This window comes from Rhinolophus hipposideros (assembly GCF_964194185.1).
Source record: "Rhinolophus hipposideros genome assembly, chromosome: 18".
NCBI lineage: Eukaryota > Metazoa > Chordata > Mammalia > Chiroptera > Rhinolophidae > Rhinolophus > Rhinolophus hipposideros.
In genome coordinates this window covers 969,544-988,315 of record NC_138064.1, presented here as the reverse complement: position 1 = coordinate 988,315, position 18,772 = coordinate 969,544, and the positions used below count along the sequence as shown (strand labels likewise).

The 18,772-nt window shown below is 58.5% G+C and overlaps 1 protein-coding gene across 4 annotated transcripts in view; it reads left to right on the top strand.

Annotated features, from left to right (window-relative positions):
* The window catches only part of TNS3 (tensin 3), a 174,509-nt gene that overhangs the window by 121,701 nt on the left and 34,036 nt on the right, over window positions 1–18,772 (top strand). For 3 of the 4 annotated variants that reach the window (XM_081079437.1, XM_081079436.1, XM_081079439.1), the window contains 3 exons: window positions 6,473–6,645; window positions 7,507–7,633; window positions 7,723–7,806. The exons of the other annotated variant lie outside the window; for it this stretch is intronic. In XM_081079437.1, coding sequence (XP_080935563.1) covers window positions 6,473–6,645; window positions 7,507–7,633; window positions 7,723–7,806 — 384 coding nt within the window. The remainder of the gene's footprint in view (window positions 1–6,472; window positions 6,646–7,506; window positions 7,634–7,722; window positions 7,807–18,772) is intronic. 4 annotated transcript variants of the gene reach the window in all.

The window sequence follows — 18,772 nt, the reverse complement described above, 5'->3', positions numbered from 1 at the left end:
TACCTGAGGGCTCTTTGCCTCATGTTGTCAGAATACTTGACTCATGTTACATCAGCCCCCAACCCACAACTGGGAGCCCGAGCAGGCCCCGCGATAGGCGGGCAGAGCGCTGGCTATTTGTGCGCAGGCACAGGCAATAACACTCCTCCTCATCATCCTGAAAACATTCATGGCGGTGAAAAGTATTCGTCACTGGTAGTGCAAACCTGTCGATTTGAATTATATAAATGTGGGTTATATGACTCCCAGCCGAAGGGAGGTCAGGGTGAGAACTCGAGGGCATGTTAGAGTGAGAAAGCACTAGACTTACTGCACACTGAGTCTCTGTGGGAGGGGCTGCGAAACACAGGTCACCTCAGTGCCAGGCGGTGGCCTCTGAGCAGGCGTGCACTGGTGGGGGTGCTGGGGAGGCAGGAAGTGGCCACGGCTCCTGCACTTGGTGCAACCCGGGTCAGGAGAAGAGCAGTGCCCCTTGCATTTGGCACTGGGGACCCCAGGTGTATTCACCTGTGAATTGTGTGTTACAAGTGGGTGGCGTCAGCTGTGACACCGTGAGTGGCAGGCCCTCTAAGCCTGAGCAGGAGGACCAGCGTGCATGTCATATAGAATTTACCACTTTCACCATTTTAAAGTGTGCCACTCAGTGGCACGAAGTCCCTTCACAGTGCCATGCAGCCGTCACCACTATCCATTTCCACAGTGCTTCATCACCCCAAAGACACCCTCCCCATTCGCTGTCACTCCGCGCCACCCCCGCCCCCCAGCCTGTCTGCTTCTTCCCTGGATGTGCCTGTTCTGGCATCTCACACACGGGTCATAGGACTCCACGCCTGGCTTCTCACACTGAACACTGTGTTCCAGGCTCATCGTGTGGTCGCACATGGTGGAGTGCCACTTCTGCTTAGGGCTGAGCTGTGTTCCCTGGTGGGGGTGGACCCACTGCGCTCCCCCATCCCCTGGGGCTGAACACGGGGCTTGTGTGCACCTTGGGCTGCTGTGAGCATGTAAGTACAAGCACTGGTTCGAACGCAGCCCCAGGAGTGGAGCTGCTGGGCCACACGGGATTCTGTGTGAACTCCGAGGGCCGCCCCTCAGATGTCTCCAAGTCTGCTTTGGAGACCCGCCTCCAGGGTGCTGTCTGTTTTCCAGAAGCTGTGCCATGGGTGGACGCAGCTGGTCTGCACAGACGAGCTCCCCCAGGCTCTGCACTGTGTCCCGTCTGCTCTATGAAAACTAATTTGTCCAATCATGGCGGGGCGGGGGGGGGGGGTCTTCTCCATCGGGTCTGAGGCTAGGACGTGGCCAGCCATCCACTGCAGCTGGCCCTGGCCCTGACGGTGAACAGCCCTGGGGACTGTCCTGCATCTCATGATGTCAACACTACAGTTGCGAAAAGATGGCATGTTTGGAGAGAAGGCCAGTAAGATCAAGTATTGGGGGGGGGGGGGTAAATAAAAAATGGAAATAGGTTCAAATAAGCAAAAGGAACAGCAGCCAGGCAGCAGCCAGCTGGTGGTGTCCTGAGGGAAGGGTTGCGTGTGGGATGCCATGCGGCTTCTCCCATCTGCACTTTAAATTACAGTGATTTTGAGGATAAATGGGAGTATTGCTAGCATTTCTCCTATGGAAGGACATACTTCCTAGGCTTTCAGACTCACTTCCCCACCGCCTGGCCGAGCCCGTCAGTGTTTCCCAAGAGAAGGGATTTTCACTTTTGCCGTCCAAAATACAATTCCTTTCCTGGGCATTTGGGGGGCAAAGGCCTGGAGCAGCCGGGGACCTGCTGCTGCGGTCTGTGCTCAGATTCTGAGCTTCATTAGCCCTCAGACTGAGGGTTTCCAGCAAAAGTCACCCAGTTCTGCAAGCACACGGGCTGCAGGGGGAAGGGGCTGGTGATCCGGTTGCTTGGGGGACAGAAAAGCTTCTTAACTCCTCTGGGAACACAAGCTCCTCCCCACGTCTCTTTAGAAGAAGCCCCGTTGATCTGAATGTGCTGAAGTCTGGAGGCCCAGCCTACTCTGGGCGATTGTTTGTTTTCAGGCCTGGGAATGCAGGGAGTTTGCAGAAACCCTGGGTACAAGCGCATACGCGCATCTGACGCAGGACTTTGGTCTTATCTGATCACAAGAGGATAAATAAATAGCTAAGGGCACTTTACCTTCCAGTGGCCCAGACAGAAGAAGCAGCCATATTCTGGGAGGTCCCGGGTCTGCAGAGCAGGGGTCTGTCCCCGCCATACAGGGCGGCCCTGGGAGCTGTACAGATGCGTTGCTGACCGTACCATGCCACCTCTGCCACGGACGGTCGGGTGGGCAGTCTGGGCTTGCGGCCGGGGAGTCAGGATGATCTCAAGCTCTTTCCACATGTGTACCTCCACTGTGACTCTGCTGTGGCTCTCAGCGTGGCTGCGTGTTGGAAATGCTGAGAGTTTTATAAATGCAGGTTCTGTCGTCCCAGGAGCGGGGTGAGGCCTAACATCAGGATTTTAAATGCCGTTCTGATTCCACACAGCTTTGAGAAGCGCTGGTTTATATTCGTGTTTCTAACCTGGGCATGTGTCCCAGTGCCCTGGAGAGCTGACCCCCGCTGGGAGAGGCATGAGGGCCCCCCCACCGGGATGTTCTAGGACCCCGCTGTGCCAGGAATGTGGGCTTTGACTCCTCATACGCCCCCGGAGGCCCTGGCGTTATTCCAGGGGTGGGGAGCTGTGACGCCAGCACGCCAGTTCTCGGTTCCTCCTCTCTAAATAGGATCCAGTAGTCACCCCAAGAAAGCTGAATCGCCCTGCACAATGTACGGGGCCACACGTGCGACTGAGTCCCGAGGACAATGTGGTGGCTCCCTTTCTATCTGTTTGTATAGTTGGGCTTCTGTGTGTTTATGGGAAGGTGCAGACTTGCCACGGAGCTTCTGGGTTTTGGGACACAGTCTGCTGGTGAGCCATCGCAGCAGGTCCCCTCCCTCACGGTTGCCACCGCAGTGCTGACCTCCCGGGGGAGGCTGAATTCAGTCCTGGTGTAAAGCACTTGACAGGCACCCCGCACTCGTGACCCGAGTCCCCCACATCTCAGGTCTCAGCGGGGAGTCTGGGTGTCCACACAGGAGGACTGGCTCTCCTGCTCCATCCTCAGCTCCCGTGCGTGCCGGCCCTGACCTCTCCCCGCCCTCTCGTGGTGGCCAGCGTGAGGTGGCGTCTACACAGACCGGGCGACTGGCTGTGCCGGGCCCAGGCCGCCTCTGCCCTGCTCCTGGCAACGCTGCCCGCCCAATCGCAGCACCTGAGTGACCGAGCATTGTGTGTCCCAGGCTTAGCCAGGACGCCCTCTGTCTGATGAGCAGATCCGGCCACCAGACATGTAGACTTATCAGAAAGCATGAAAAGTCTATTGATCAAACTCGAGAGCTGTGGGTCTGAACACAGAAAAAGCACTAGTGAGAATGAGAGCGGGGTGTGGGGCCCCGCTGGCACTAGTGAGAATGAGGTTTGGGGGCCCCGGTAAGGACAGCACAGAGACAGCAAACGGGGAAGACGCCTCGTACTTCCTGAAGATGGTCTGTGTCTTGTTTCTCCATGTTAAAAGTACATAGTAGTGAAAACTGGAAACTATAGTTATTTCAAAAAATATCATCAGTGCCTAGATTTGCACAACCCAGAGAGAGCCTCTCTAGAACATTTCGGTACATTTTCTTAATTTTTAGAACTCAATCTGCGATACAATGTGCAAACTACACAGCGGCCCCAGGCTGGACTCAGGGAGCTCCTGCCTCTGGTGGGACCTCGGTCACATGCAGCTGCAGCCCAGGGTCCAGGGCCCATGCCCACCACTCTCGCTCTTGGACGGGCCGGGCTTTGAAACGCGCCTGGTCAGTGCTCGTCGCCCCCACGTGCTGGGAAGCGCTGGCACCAAGTTCCCCAGTGGCCCCCATGTGTTCACTCATAGGAGGTGCGTTCCCACAGAGCGTCCACGTGGTGATGCCAGGAGCTGAGGAGCGTGTGTCCGCTGCCCCACGGCACGTGTCCAGAGGAAGGGTCCCTCTTTCCCAGCCTGTGTCCCCTTCATCATCCACGTTAATTGTTAGTCACTTGCACGTCGACAGCACCTGTGGTTGTGAGGTCAGGGCCCACCGACGTCTGTGTCTGGGTTTCCTCCCCCAGGGGGCAGGTCTCCAAGGACACAGCCACTCACTCAGCACCTTTCTGGGGCCTCACGCTGCCCCATGCATTAGTGTGCTGTCATGTCTCATTTGGGACCAAACAGCATGGCTTATTGTGCACATTGAGCAGAGGAAGTGCCCCTTCCCGCCCCACGTCCCTCTGAAAGGCTTCCGAGCAGCGTGGCCTCTGGATTTCTCGGCTGTGACAGACCACAGGTGTCAGCCCAAGGGCCCCTGAGCCCCCGCGCCCCAGCCTGGGCTGGCCCTGTGTCAGCCTCGGCTCTCACCGCAGGGTGTCAGGGTGCCGTTGCATTAAATGTCATTTTACTTCATCCTTGCCCCCGTTTTTCTCCCAATGGGAGAGAGGACAGCAAGCGCTGGTGTCATTTTGCACATAATGAAATGGGCCTGGAGAGTGGACGAGCCTCCAAATCTCACATTCTAATGCCCTCCCCTCTAGGCCGGGTCTGGGGGCCGGCTGTTGGGATAGGAGGGTGACGTCAGGACAGCAGATTAGTTCTAGGGGGGCCCTGCCACGCGGAGACTGGGTTTGGGTCTTGGTTGCTCAGGCAGCGGCCTGTGCATGAGGTGGGGTGTGGCCTTTGCCCACAGACGGTCCACTGGGCACCCAGAGGGTTGGGAGGTGGGGCCTTGGGAGGAATCCCGCTCCTTTCTCACTTTCTCACTGGACACAGCAGCAGAGTGTCCTCCCGCTGTTGAGTTGTCTTTCCCTAACCGGGCAGCTTTCGAATTCCACACAGCTTCTTAAAGTCCGTCCTGGGGGAGCAGGGGACAGCTAGGCCAGTCACCGTGCTCACATGACCATGTGTCACCTCCACGGACTCGTCAGGGACACTCGGTCCAGGGAGAACCTCATGCACAGGCAACTGAAGCCTTGAAATGCAGTCAGGTGCCCCCCCAGTTCAAGTATTAGGTGTATGTACCTTTCATCCCAACTGGGTTGGGGGGCGGGGGGCCTGCTTGCCCCCCCCCGAGTCTGAGCGCAGCCTGCCTGGGCCACACGTCATCTGCAGAGCCCTCCCTGAGCAGCCCGCGTTGGCCAGTGCTGAAGTAAAACACATTTTTGTCACTTTGCAGTACAGAGCGTACAGGTTACCAGTTCTGATACCACTGCGTGTTTGTTTATATGCTGGGAACTGGCAAATTAACACCTAGATGACGTACAGGTGTTAAAAGCTTAGAGATACAGTTAAAAGAAAAGCCGCAGATGGGGAAGGTGACTGTTTGGGCGGGTGGCTGTGGATACATGTCAGTGACTCAGAAACAGTGTGTCTAAGACGTTGTCACCTCCTAGATGGTCATAAAGCAAAGTGCGAGCCTCTGGCCACAAAGTTGACCACTGGTGCCCTCAGAGGGGAAGATGGACAAGGGGTAGTGACAGGTCTCAGATAATCAAGTCCCAGGTGCCCGCGGCCACCAGGGGACACCCTTGTGTCTTTCACGTGTAACCACCAAGAATCTTTCCTACACCCTCGGCGAGGGATGAGGGGAGGGTCCACCCCAGGCCAGTGCCCTCCTCCTGGTGTTCCCTGAGCACCTACTGTGTGCAGGCAGCGCCCTCCTCTCTGGTGTTCCCTGAGCACCTACTGTGTGCAGGCAGCGCCCTCCTCCTGGTGTTCCCTGAGCACCTACTGTGTGCAGGCAGCGCCCTCCTCCTGGTGTTCCCTGAGCACCTACTGTGTGCAGGCAGCGCCCTCCTCCTGGTGTTCCCTGAGCACCTACTGTGTGCAGGCAGAGCCCTCCTCCCTGGTGTTCCCTGAGCACCTACTGTGTGCAGGCAGCACCCTCCTCCTGGTGTTCCCTGAGCACCTACTGTGTGCAGGCAGCGCCCTCCTCCCTGGTGTTCCCTGAGCACCTACTGTGTGCAGGCAGCGCCCTCCTCCCTGGTGTTCCCTGAGTACTTACTGTGCGCAGTGTTGCACACACTGGGGAGCCAGGTGGACAGAACCCTTCACGGAGCCAAGACTGGGAGAAACAGGAAATGAGCAGAGATCAGTTCAGACAGTAACAGGATAAGCCGAGAAAACATGATGCCAAGTGAGAGAAGCAGACCCCAAAGGACACGTGTCAGATGGTCGCAGCATCCACAGGAAATGTCCAGAGCGGGCAAATCCAGAGGCAGATAGTGGGTTTGTGGGTGCCGGGGACTGGGGGAGTGGCTAATGGGGGCAGAGTTTCCTTTTGGGGTGAAGAGAATGTTCTGGAACTGGAAATAAAAAGTGACTTGGAGAACTTTCAAAGTCAGGGCCCCATTTGGATGAAAGTGCCGGCAGCCCATATGTGTCTGTCCTCATAGTCTCCTCAGGTGACGAGCCCCTGGGCAGGAGGTTCCGGAAGTTGAGCCTTGGGCAGTATGACAACAATGCTGGAGGACAGCCAGCCTTCTCCAGATGCGGGTGGGTGAGCACCACCGGAGCAGAGCAGGCCCCTAGCCTGGCAGCTTTTCTCTCTCCAGCAGAAGCCAAAGAGGTATGACCGCCACCCTGGAGCCCCACCACAGCCCTGTCCCAAATCGAGGTCCCCTTACTGCCCTGGCCCTGTCTCACAGGTGTGGTTTTTCCCGGAGGCAGGTCTGCAGTCGCGCCACCTGAGCCTGTGCTCTGACCTGTAGTGTGGGGAGGAGCAGTGAAGCCGGTGGTGGGTGTGAGGTTAGAGGTCACGGGGGCTCAGTGGGTGGGCGCCAGCAGCAAAGGGCAAACAGACTTTCTGCCCAGACCCTTGGGGTCCCCAAGGGAAGCAGGAAGCAGGTGGATCAAGGTGGACATGTCACCCTGTGGGGACATCACAGAGCATCTTGCAGGAAGCGTAGTTAAGACTTTTAAGCAGACTGAGTAAGACAGGCCGGCAAACCCCCAAACAAGGATTTTTTTCAAATTAAGGCTTTGTTTATTCTCAAGGCAGGAAAGGTGGACCCGGAATAGACAAGAGCAATCACTTACGGTCTTAGCACACGAACAACACAGTGCGGACCTTTGGGGTCCATCCGTCCCGCTTTGTAGCTACGCCTGCGTGTCCGATTTGTGGCATGTTTTACGTACCTGTGACCGTAGCATTGGGAAAGATGGTTCTGCCCTGCTGTTCTCACTGAACGATAAAAGCCCTCACTTTCCCTGCACTGTGCTCAGGTGCCTGTCGCACCCGTTAGCTGGAGCGACGCTTTCTCCAGCTGTCCCTGCCTGGGAGCAGGACTGGCTCCCATGCTGTAGTTTCCGAGCTCCGACTCCTGTCCTCATGCTCAGACACGGCTGCCCGGGGGGTGGGGGGGCTAGCCAGGGCCCCTCCATCTGGAGCAGCCTTCACCTGACTCCCCCCTCCCCGTGCCACTTTCAGACGGCAGTCGCTGTGTACCCCCCAGACCTCGATGGGGTCGACGGCAGGATCTTCTCTCCAACCAAGAATGGCAGTGAGCCCCTGTCCCCCACGCCAGCGTTCCCCGTGTCTCCACAAACACCGTATGGTAAGGAAGAAGGCAAGCTCGCTCTGCCCGTCCCCACCTTCCTTCTGGGAGGGGACTGAAGCAGCTCGTTGCTCTGCTTTCTTTTCCAGTGACAATGCCCCCACACTACCCACCGTTCAGCCCGCCCGAGCCGCAGATGGGCAGCGCCAGCGGTCTGTACAAAGCAGCTCATGGTAAGATACCCGCCTGCGCCCCTCTGCTCTAGGTGGCCTTCGTGTAGAATTATGTCCGTGTCTGTCACATCTGAGAGCCACACAGTGAGGGTGGCTGTCACCGGGGAAACTGCAGGGCACAGCCCACTGGGTTGTCATCCAACAGTGCCGTGTGTCCTCTGGGTGGGGTCAGGGTGGGCCCAGCAGCTCAGATTCAGTATTTTTCAGCTCCCTGTGGCGTTACATGGAGTTGAAAGAAGAAACTGCTGCCCGTTCGCAGTGAAAGTAGAGCCCACAGAGCGCTCTGCGTGGCAAAGGCAGCCCTCGCCCGCTGCCCGGTCACACGGACCTTACGTCCTCCATGCTGGCCACTGTCCTGCATCTCCCCAGGGGAACACTGACGTCTGGGGCGGGTCTGTTGCATTGTCGGAAAGTGCATTTCCATCCTGGGCACCGTGTCCGCGGTGCACCACCGTGGGGAGGCATAAAGCAGGCGCTGGTGGTGTTACTCAGCACGCTTCCGGGGGGGCGTTTGCCACGCTCCCGGAGAGTCCGGGGCAGTGTGGCCTTCGGCTGATGGAGAGGAGATGCAGCTAAAGCCCCCGGACTTCAGACACCACTCTGCTCCGTAACTAGATCCTTCATGCTGCAGCTTTTTTGCCTTGAAAGCAAGTGAGGGTGCCCGCTAACGGTCCTGAGGCTCAGTCCGGGAGTGGGGCGCTGACACGGCTAAACCCTGTGCTGACCCAGGCGTGGTGCTGGTGGTGACAGCGAGCTCCGTTTCCTGTCCTCCACAGAAAACCAGAGGCAGGTGTGTTTTAACAGAAAGGCCATCTTTCTCCCAAAGTTTCCTTTATGCTTTTAGGACCGAGGTGCTTGTACTCCGAGCGTACACAGAGCATAGCTATTAAACTGCCCCCCGTTTCTTAGCAGGTGTCATGGAAATGTGGGTCAGAGAGCTGTGTGCAGTGTTACTGCGTGTGCTTGTAGGTTACGTGATCCGTGCCTGAGAAGGCGTGTCTGTGTTCCCGTGTGTGTCAGCACAGATTCAACAGATGTAGCCATGTGTCTGTTCTTCTATATTTTAATAATTTAGATGAGAGCAAACAAAGGGTCGTTGCCTCCATCTGCAGCCCCGCCCCAGCCCAGTCGACCATGATGATGGCTAATGTGAACGTGCTTAGTGGGTTTGGACGAGAACCAGCCCTCTGACGTGGAGCCCTCAGATCCCACATCACCGGGGCAGGCTCACGGGGAACACTGGTGACGGCAGAGGGAGGTGGATGATGGCTTCACACAAATGCATCACACATTTGTTTCTAATGGCCCCAAGCTGGAAACGACCCAGTTGTCCTTTAGCAAGGGGTTGTTTAAAGCCAGACGAATTAAAAAAAAAACAAAAACCACGGTTAAAGCTGGAGAATTCCACAAACATTTACAGACCAGGGAGTGTGAGTTCTATACCGTCCCTTGCAGACAATAGAAAAGGGGACAACACAGCCCAGTTCATTTTATGAAGCTGATGTCGTCCTGATACCAAAACCAGGTGACGACAAGAACAACTCCCAGACTAGACCTTTATCCCTTAGGAACAGACACAAAAGTCCCTGGGGAAATATAAGCAAATGGAAGTCCGTAACACACAAGCAGGGTTACGCATTGTGGACAAGCGGGATTTACGCCGGGGATGCAGTGCTGGTTTGACCGTTGAAAACCCAGCCATGTAGAACCCCGTGAATGTGCTACCAGAGAAAACTTTCATGATTATGTCATGGGTGCAAACTAGTATTTGTCAAAATTCACACCCATTCAGGACCAACAACTCCTAGCAACACAATCCGGGAGCTCCCACAACCTCACCCTGCTCTCAGTGCAGGCAGTTGTGCAGAGCTGGCCCTTGGGGCTGGCTTCAAAGGGCAGAACGGGAGGCGTTTGCCAGAGGAGGAAGCAAAGAGGAATCCAGGAAGGTCCTGTTGGGGCGGTGGGGGGAGGGGTGGCTTGGGGTTACTTGGAGGCGATGCTTTATTTTTGCCGTTCTTTTTTTAAGTCGTCACTCTTCAAAGCCTGACAAATTGTAAAATGCTTCCACAAGGCCTCCGCCTTCTTCCTGTAGCCGACTCGCTTTTCTTTGGAAATGTTGTGACCTTTTAATGAGAGTGTTTAGAGTGGGGACAAAAGCCCGTTTGTGCAGCGTGTGCAACACCCTGGATCTGCATCTGCACAGCCTGGGAACACACCCCCTCTGTGTGTGTTCAACGCACGTGTGTGGGTGCGTGTGGAACATGCACACCTGTGCACACGTGTCCTGCTCTGCTCTGCGATCTGTGCACAGCGGTGACTGGTGACCCCGAATAACTGGCGGCGGCAGCAGCCGCTCCCCCTGCACCCGCATTAGCAGCGTGGAAGCAGGCCCGGGACTGCCTAAAAGTGCTCAGATATGAGCGCCCCTGCTGCGTGGGTGCGCTCCCCGGTCGGCTACGATAGGGACATTCATTGACGTGAGCGCCTGGAGCTAGAAAGTACCAGATGCTGGCACACAGCACGACACCTCGTCCACAAAGCGGGCCACCTGGCAGTGTCCCCACATGAGTGGCCATTTCCCGACCGTGATGAATGCCATGTCTTGTGTGCTTGCTTTTGGTTTAGAGGAATCTTTGTTCCTCTAAATTTATTTATCAGCTCAGGTCACCCCCTCTGGTGGGCTGTTCTCGAATCTCAGCATGGACACGTGACTGTGACCTGCCAGCGGGTGTTTGCTCTACTGTGGGAGGTGGGGGGCCCTGGGGCGTGGTGACAGCGCATGGGGTCCACATCTCCACCGTCCTGCACGCATTGCAGCAGCTCTTGAGGCAGCTTGAGCCCAAGTGACCACAGCTGTGTGGGCATGGAGCTGGGGGACAGTCTCCGAAAGGAAGGGACGTGTCAGCGTACATGCACAGTGTGTGCCAGAGTCGATCTCGAGACGCAGCTTTTCAGCTGCAGGCCCCTCGTCAGTGAAGCCACACTGTGTGTCAGAATGAGCTCTGCTCTGGGATTGGAGAATCCGTCAGTCTGGGCCTGGCACAGGTCGGGCCTGGCAGACGGGACCCAGAATCCACAGCCGAGGCCTGTGCGTGTCCCTGAAGGCACGAGGCGGTGGCCAGGCCACCCCTGGCTACTGGGATGACTTCGGGAAATGCACAGCGGCTGGTGTGCAGAATAGGTGGTGTTTTGCTCTGGAAGCGCTCACCAGTGCCGTCCACGCCGTTTACCTTTCTCCCAAAAGCCGTGCGAGCCCTGGCCCCACATGGACAGCAGCTCCCAGCCTGGTGGGAGAGGGCAGGGACAGATAGCCTGTCACGCTGTCACCTCAGGCTGCATTCTGGGCTGTAAAATGCTACATTTTGCTGGACTCACTTGGGAAGATTTGGGATCGTGACTCGAGAAGGTCAGCCGTCCTAGTCACTGAGGAACATGGAGATTTAGACCTACCTCTTGCCCTTTGTAACTGGCTGTGGCCCGGCCTGGTCTGAAGCTTTGAGGGTGTTCACGGGGAGACCCAGTGACCCCAAACGAGGGGGCCTGCTTGACAGACACCCCAAGCAGGTAAAGAGGCATGTGTGTTTGGTTCAGATCCTATCCCACTTTAGTGTTCTCAAGAACACATGACAGCACACGCACACGTGCCACGTGTGTACTTGTGTGTATGTGTGTGTAAGTGGTTATGTGGTTGTGTGTATGTGGTTATGTGTGTGTGTGTGGTTATGTGTGTCGTGTGTGTGTGTGTGTGTGGTGTGTGTGGTTATGTGTGTCGTGTGTGTGTGTGGTGTGTGTGGTTATGTGTGTTTTGTGAGTGTGTGTGTGTGTGTATGTGTGGTTATGTGTCTCGTGTGTGTGTGTGGTGTGTGTGGTTATGTGTGTTTTGTGAGTGTGTGTGTGTGTGTGTATGTGTGGTTATGTGTCTCGTGTGTGTGGTGTGTGTGTGTGTGGTTATGTGTGTCGTGTGTGTGAGTGTGTGGTGTGTGTGTGGTTATGTGTGTCGTGTGTGTGTGTGGTGTGTGTGGTTATGTGTGTCGTGTGTGTGTGTGGTGTGTGTGGTTATGTGTGTCGTGTGTGTGTGGTGTGTGTGGTTATGTGTGTCGTGTGTGTGAGTGTGTGGTGTGTGTGTGGATATGTGTGTCGTGTGTGGTGTGTGTGGTTATGTGTGTTTTGTGAGTGTGTGTGTGTGTGTGGTGTGTGTGTGTGTGTGTGGTTGTTTGTCGTGTGAGTGTGTGTGTGAGTGTGTGTGTGGTTATGCCTGGTGGAGGCGTCCGGCTTTCTGAGCATTTCTTATGTGCATATGTAGAGAAAGAAAAAGCTTCTGGAAAGCCCAAAGCCCAGCAAATGAGAACCCATAGTTGGGAAAAGAGGAGGCCCTGTCCACTGCTCCTGGGAAGCACTCGACAGGCGTGTGGGCAGCTGTGTGCCCTCGGATCTCGCTGGGTCACAAAGATGGACGCATGTGTCTCATTTCCACGAGTACCGGGACGTGAGGTGGGAGTGTAAGCGAGGTCGTGGGAGGCAGGCTTGTGTGCGACCCCTTCTCTGCGGACCATTCACTTGAGTCTCAGAAGTCCTGAGCAGAGCCTCCCGGGAGGGCCCCAGGCTTCCGTCTGATGCTCACTGGGGCCTTCCTGAGATCCTTCTGCGTTCATTGTTCTGGGCAGAGCGCTTGTGGGAGTCATGCGTGCAGTCCCCGGCGTCTCCTCTGTCCCTGGCCCGCCCTCCTGCACACTGGGAAGCCCCATTTCTCTTCAGCAGCACACGTGAGGCCTCCGTCACAGCTCCCTTGTGCCGTCACGTCCTAAGTCCTGTGGTCAGGGAGACCTGGGGCCATCACGGAGTGAACACCAGGCAGACAGGGCACTGCAGGTGACACAGGTGGGGTCTGCACTTGTCCCTGACTCCTCCAGGGCTCGTGGTGCCCTGCCAGGGCCCAGCGCCGTGGGCACTGTGGGTGCCCTCCTTCTGGTGATACAGGTCCTAGTACCACGTGGGGCAGCACAGTTTCAGGGGACGAGTTTCCCAAGTGTGAGTTTTCATCAGCACAATTGCTGGCCCTCAGAGCACAGCCACGAAATTGTCTCCTCCCTGTGGCGCCAGCCCAGCCGAGGGGACAGGAGAGGGCAGACAGAGCTGCAAAAGGATCCTAAGTGACTAGACTGCCCAGCCACAGCTGCTCTGGTCATGGGTGGTTAGACAAAGAGCACAGAGGTGGCATTTCAGAAATGGGCCCCGCCCACCCCGTGTGCCCATGGGCCAAGGGAAGGACCCACCCTGAGGAGCGCCGTCCATCCGGCACTGCCCTTCCTGGGCCTGGCCGCACGACAGTCGCTCCTCTGTTCAGGGGGTGACGGGCCCTGGGAAAGGCCGGTCTGTGTTCTGCGGAGCTCGCTCTGGGCGGAAGTCAGGCATTTCTGGCAGATCCTCTGCTGCCCTGAAGGCAGTAAACACGTAAACAACACAGGAAGTGCCCTGCTGGAACTGGGGGAGGGCCCGGGCCTTCCTGTCCCTCCTGCTGAGGGCGTGTACCTGTCCGCCTGGTCAGAGGGTGGCGCCGGGCGGGGCAGGCGGCCGCTGTGCCGAGTGGTCGGCTGCCATGCTGGAAGCCTGCGTGTGCTCACGCCTGGTCCATCTCAGGTTGCTGGACACAGTGCCGGCCCATGAGCAAGAAGGGGCTTCCTGGGAGGGACGGACGTGGGGCCTCGTCTGCAGGACTTCAGGGAGGTGGCGCCAGTGCTCGGACTTGCCGGTTCAGTGGGCCTGTGCCTCTTGGTGGCTGTAAAGCTCGGGATGTGCATGTTTGCCCTGGAGCTTTGCCCTCTGTCTCGAAGGCCACACCCAGGGCAAAGACCTCGTCTTTACTGTGTGGACTCCTTCCTGTCGGGTTTCAGGCCACCAGGAATGGAGCACATCCTGCCACCTGACTGGTGGGGTTGGAGTCCCAAGTCCTGTAAAAACGTGGGGTCATTTGAAATGGGCTTTGAAGAATGCACAGGAGTTCTTTACCAGTTGGCTAGGAGAGTTTGGCCTTTTGGATAGAAGGACCATGAGCGAGAAGAGGTGGTTAGACCTGCCAGCAGCCTGGAATGGGCCACCAGCCAGGTGCTCGGGCTGAGTGGCTGGAGATGAGATTCTGCAGGTGGGGTCTGGACAGCGGGTCAGAACCCACTGCCACCAGAAAAACCTGGAGGGTTTGAGCAAGGCAGTGACAGGAGGAAGGTCCCCGCTGCCCTGGGCAGGGGGTGGAGTGAAGAGCCTCCAGGATGGTGGCCGGGGCCAGGTGACAGGGGATGTCCCCATCCAGGGGACCTGGCAGGTAGGAGCTGATTGGGGGCTGCGGTGGTTGCCAGGGGCTTCTATTCTGTGAGCATGGGATCCCGGAAAGCGGGTCCTCCTTGGGGGAGGTGGCACTGGAGGGGCAGGTCCTGAAGTGGGAGCCTGTCCTAGGCCCGGTGGGTGGCCTTCTCCCCTCACCAGCTGCTTGTCCCTTGGGTGACACTGGCCCCAGGACTGGAACAAAGCCGAGAGGATTTCAGCTGGGAGTTTGCAAGAGATTAGGGGGGGAGGAAAAGGGGGTAGAAACGCAAAGGAAGCGAAGGATGCAGCTGAGCGAGGCGGGGCCATCGCGGTGGGGAGGCACTGGCTGGGCAGGCTGCCGCCACAGCCCAGGCCGCCAGCCGTCCGGACTCTCCTCCGGCCGCTCCCCGGCCACCCTCTGAATGGGCCTCCTGGGAGGTGGCCGCCCTGCTTCCCGCCCCAGCTCCCCCAGGACACTGGAACACAGAGTTGCCCTGCCTCGGTGTGTGGGGGACACCCCTCACCGCTCACCGCTGCTGGGGACTAGCCCGCAGCGCTGCCCCCGGCCCACGGCGACGTTCCCAGCCCTTCCATGGACTGACCGGCACCCCGGGGCCCCCAGGTAAGAGGCTCAGTCCAGGCCCACAGTCTCCAGGCCACGTCCCTTTGCTGCTGAAACCTGACCTCCGGTGGTGGGGGAGGGGACAGAGGCTGGGATGAGGTGGGCTTCCCGATCCCCAGGCCAGCCTGGAAAAAAGGAGCCCCGTCTGGACTGGGAAGAAGGAGACTCTTCCCAGTGTCCCTGTCATTTGGTGACAGCCCTCAGGGCCCTGAGACTCTGGGTCGAAACACCCACTTCCAGAGCCTGGGGCTCCTTCCAGAAGAAAAGCCGCTTTGTCTGCGAGAGCGTGGGGCGGAGGGAGCCTGGCTCACAGATGTGCGGCTTTCCGGAGGCCTCTCCCAGCCCAGCATTCTTCTGCTGAAACCAGAAAATGTGCTGCCTCCTTCCAGGGCTGTTGCCTGCACCTCAACTGTCCCCTCCACCCTGGCATGTTCCTTCCACCTCTGGCCGTCCCCTCCACCCCTGGCCGTCCCCTCCACCGCTGGCCGTCCCCTCCACCTCTGGCTGTCCCCTCCACCCCTGGCCGTCCCCTCCACCTCTGGCTGTCCCCTTCACCCCTGGCTGTCCCCTCCACCCTGGCATGTCCCCTCCACCCCTGGCTGTCCCCTCCACCTCTGGCTGTCTCCTCCACCCCTGGCTGTCCCCTCCACCCCTGGCCGTCCCCTCCACCGCCTGCCGTCCCCTCCACCTCTGGCTGTCCCCTCCACCCCTGGCCGTCCCCTCCACCTCTGGCCGTCCCCTCCACATCTGGCCGTCCCCTCCAACCTGTCCTTCCCTTCCACCTCTGGCTGTCCCCTCCACCCCTGACCGTCCCCTTCACCCCAGTCTGTCCCCTCCACCCCTGACCGTCCCCTCCACCTCTGGCCGTCCCCTCCACATCTGGCCGTCCCCTCCAACCTGTCCTTCCCTTCCACCTCTGGCTGTCCCCTCCACCCCTGACCGTCCCCTTCACCCCAGTCTGTCCCCTCCACCCCTGACCGTCCCCTCCACCCCAGTCTGTCCCCTCCACCCCTGGCCGTCCCCTCCACCTCTGGCCGTCCCCTCCACATCTGGCCGTCCCCTCCAACCTGTCCTTCCCTTCCACCTCTGGCTGTCCCCTCCACCCCTGACCGTCCCCTTCACCCCAGTCTGTCCCCTCCACCCCTGACCGTCCCCTCCACCGCCTGCCGTCCCCTCCACCCCTGGCTGTCCCCTCCACCCCTGGCCGTCCCCTCCACCGCCTGCCGTCCCCTCCACCTCTGGCTGTCCCCTCCACCCCTGGCCGTCCCCTCCACCCCTGGCCGTCCTCTCCACCCCTGGCCGTCCCCTCCACCTCTGGCCGTCCCCTCCACATCTGGCCGTCCCCTCCAACCTGTCCTTCCCTTCCACCTCTGGCTGTCCCCTCCACCCCTGACCGTCCCCTTCACCCCAGTCTGTCCCCTCCACCCCTGACCGTCCCCTCCACCCCAGTCTGTCCCCTCCACCCCTGGCCGTCCCCTCCACCCCAGTCTGTCCCCTCCACCCCTGACCGTCCCCTTCACCCCAGTCTGTCCCCTCCACCCCTGGCCGTCCCCTCCACCCCAGTCTGTCCCCTCCACCCCTGGCCGTCCCCTCCACCCCAGTCTGTCCCCTCCACCCCTGGCTGTCTTCTCCACGTTCTCTCACACAACCTCCAAGGAGACAGTTTTCTTAAATGCTGCAAGCAGGCGTCAGGATCCAAGTTTTGGTTTCAGAATGAGAGTTACTATTGTCCCAAACAAGTCACTACTGTCACACAAGACCTACAGCCACCAAAGTAACCTGCTCATATCAAGAGAGCTTCCCGAGGGAAGTGTGTAGGTCCGTCCCGAGCCTTGCCCCTGACGTGTCCGAGGTGAGCACCGGCGTGGGCCCAGCTCTCAGGTGGCCTGGGCAGGGCAGGTGCCCAGATCGCAGCGGCCAAGCTGGGGCTTCCATGTCCGGCCGCGAGTTCTGCTGTCACACCACGTGTGTGTGTTAGCTGGAAGGATGGGGACGATGAAGGGGGGCACCCCAACACACTGCACTGTGGAAAAGGCTGTGCGAAGGCAGGAAGAAAGATAAGCCCCAGTGGGCAGCGCTTCCCTGTCACTCCCCGCTGTGTCCCCTGTTTGCTCCCTGAGGATGGTGGCATGTCTCTGCAGTTGAATGGAAGACGGTGTCTGTTCACATGTTGCCTGTGTTTTGCACATGTTTATAGGCACCACAGCAGTTTTCCATGAGCCCCACATGTGTATCGTTTATTAGAAATTGTGTGATCAGGATGGAACTATTTTTCTAACCCCGGAGGTGAGATTAAGAGAGTTTGGGTTGGTTTGTACTAGGAGGGACGTAACCCCCTCCCTCCGGGGGCATGTGGCCAGGTTCTGGAGGGGCTTCCTGCGCACGGCCTGGGCTTTCTAAGTGGAACCCGCGGGCCCAGGGCCACGGGCAGCGCTCAGCGCCCCACCTTCTCCTGTGTGTCCTTGTGCTGCCCAGGGCGTTAGGCTGTGTTTGCGGGAGGGGGCAGCCCCTGCAGGGCAGGGTTCTTTTATTCAGTTCGGCCCCTGACTTTGAGATCTTCCTGATGGTGGCAAAGATGTCTCCTGGAGAAAGTGTAGCCTCCTTTCAAGTTGTCGAGATGTGCTGGGCACCTTTGAGCAAGTTTCTTAGCCTGGTCTCCAGAACCGCTGTCCTCGTGCCCACGGGAAGGTTGTCACCAGGAGCAGGTCAGGTGACACATGCACACGGCTTTGCAGTGCCAGGCACACAATGGGCATTCGGCTGGGAGCAGCCATTCTTCTTATTTCCGTTATCATCATCTTTATAAAGAAAGCGACTGTGCCTTGGGGCTCGGATGGCAGGGCGTTTTGAGACACCTGGAACTAGAAAGTCTAGGACGTCGACCAGCTCCTGCAGCTGCCACAGAGCTGCGCCGAGAGTGTGGCGACAGCCAGACCCACGTGTAGTTCAGGTGTGATGGCCGGGGGCTCTGGGCACGCAGAGTGGCTCATTAAGGACCATTTATGGGCATTCAGCCTGACAGCTGCCCAATTGCCTTTCTCTCTCTGACTCAGTTTCCCCTGCCTGTATCTTAAGGAAACGGTAAATAACCCAACAGTATAAAGCTGCTCGGTGGAGCGGGCCCTGGACGGGCAGGCAGGCTGTGTGGTGAGGGGTGTCAGTCCCCCCGTCTCCTCCCCGGTGCTGGGCTCCCAGCCGTCAGCTCAGAGCCCCCTCTTGGGAGCTCCTCTCACTCACTCTGCACAAGACCTGCCTGAGTCTGTCCTGACTCCACACATTCTCTTATGGTCGCGAGGCAGCGGGACCGCCGTTTATGTAAGAACAGGCGTCCAGACACCGCGGTCACAGCCCACATAGCCCATCCCCCTGCCACCCTCCAGAATGTACGCGTAAGAGCCCTGGACTGAAAAGTCCAGAGCAGCTCAGCTTCAGTCGGCCACTACATAGCAAGGTGACCTAGGCCTGGGGCTGTGCCTGTGGTCTGGCGTTTGACACTTGGTAGCCTCAGGGGCCACAGGTGGGCGTCTCAGGAAAGGTGGGTGGGTACCAGCCAGACCAGATCCATAAATGAGACAGGATGGGCGAGAGCGGGCTGAGGAGGGAGGGTCGGGCTTGGGCTATGATTGCGCCTTAGCTGGGCAGAGGGCGCCGGCTCACTAGGACAGAAAGTTGCCTGGTGACCGAATGCAGATAAAGGACCTTTCTGGAATGCCCTGGACAGGGCTGTAGTGAAACAGACAGATGGACAGACCAACGGGGCCAGGCTGACAGGCGTGAGGACGCGTGCGCCCCTGCAATGTCACTGCGTTCCCCTCCCAGAGCTCTGCCTCAAGCTTGTCACACGGCCATTCTCCACGGCTCAGATGGCACACAGGGCGAGGACACCGCTGCCTGCTTTGGGCCTGGCTGGAATCTCAGCAGCTAAATGCCTTGCGAACAGCAGACTCTGGCTTCTGAAATCGGGGGATGCGTCCCCCTAGCTGCTGAGGGTCCCCACTGTGTGGGCTGGGCCCCCAGGGCCCAGGTGACGGTCCTTGGAATTATGTC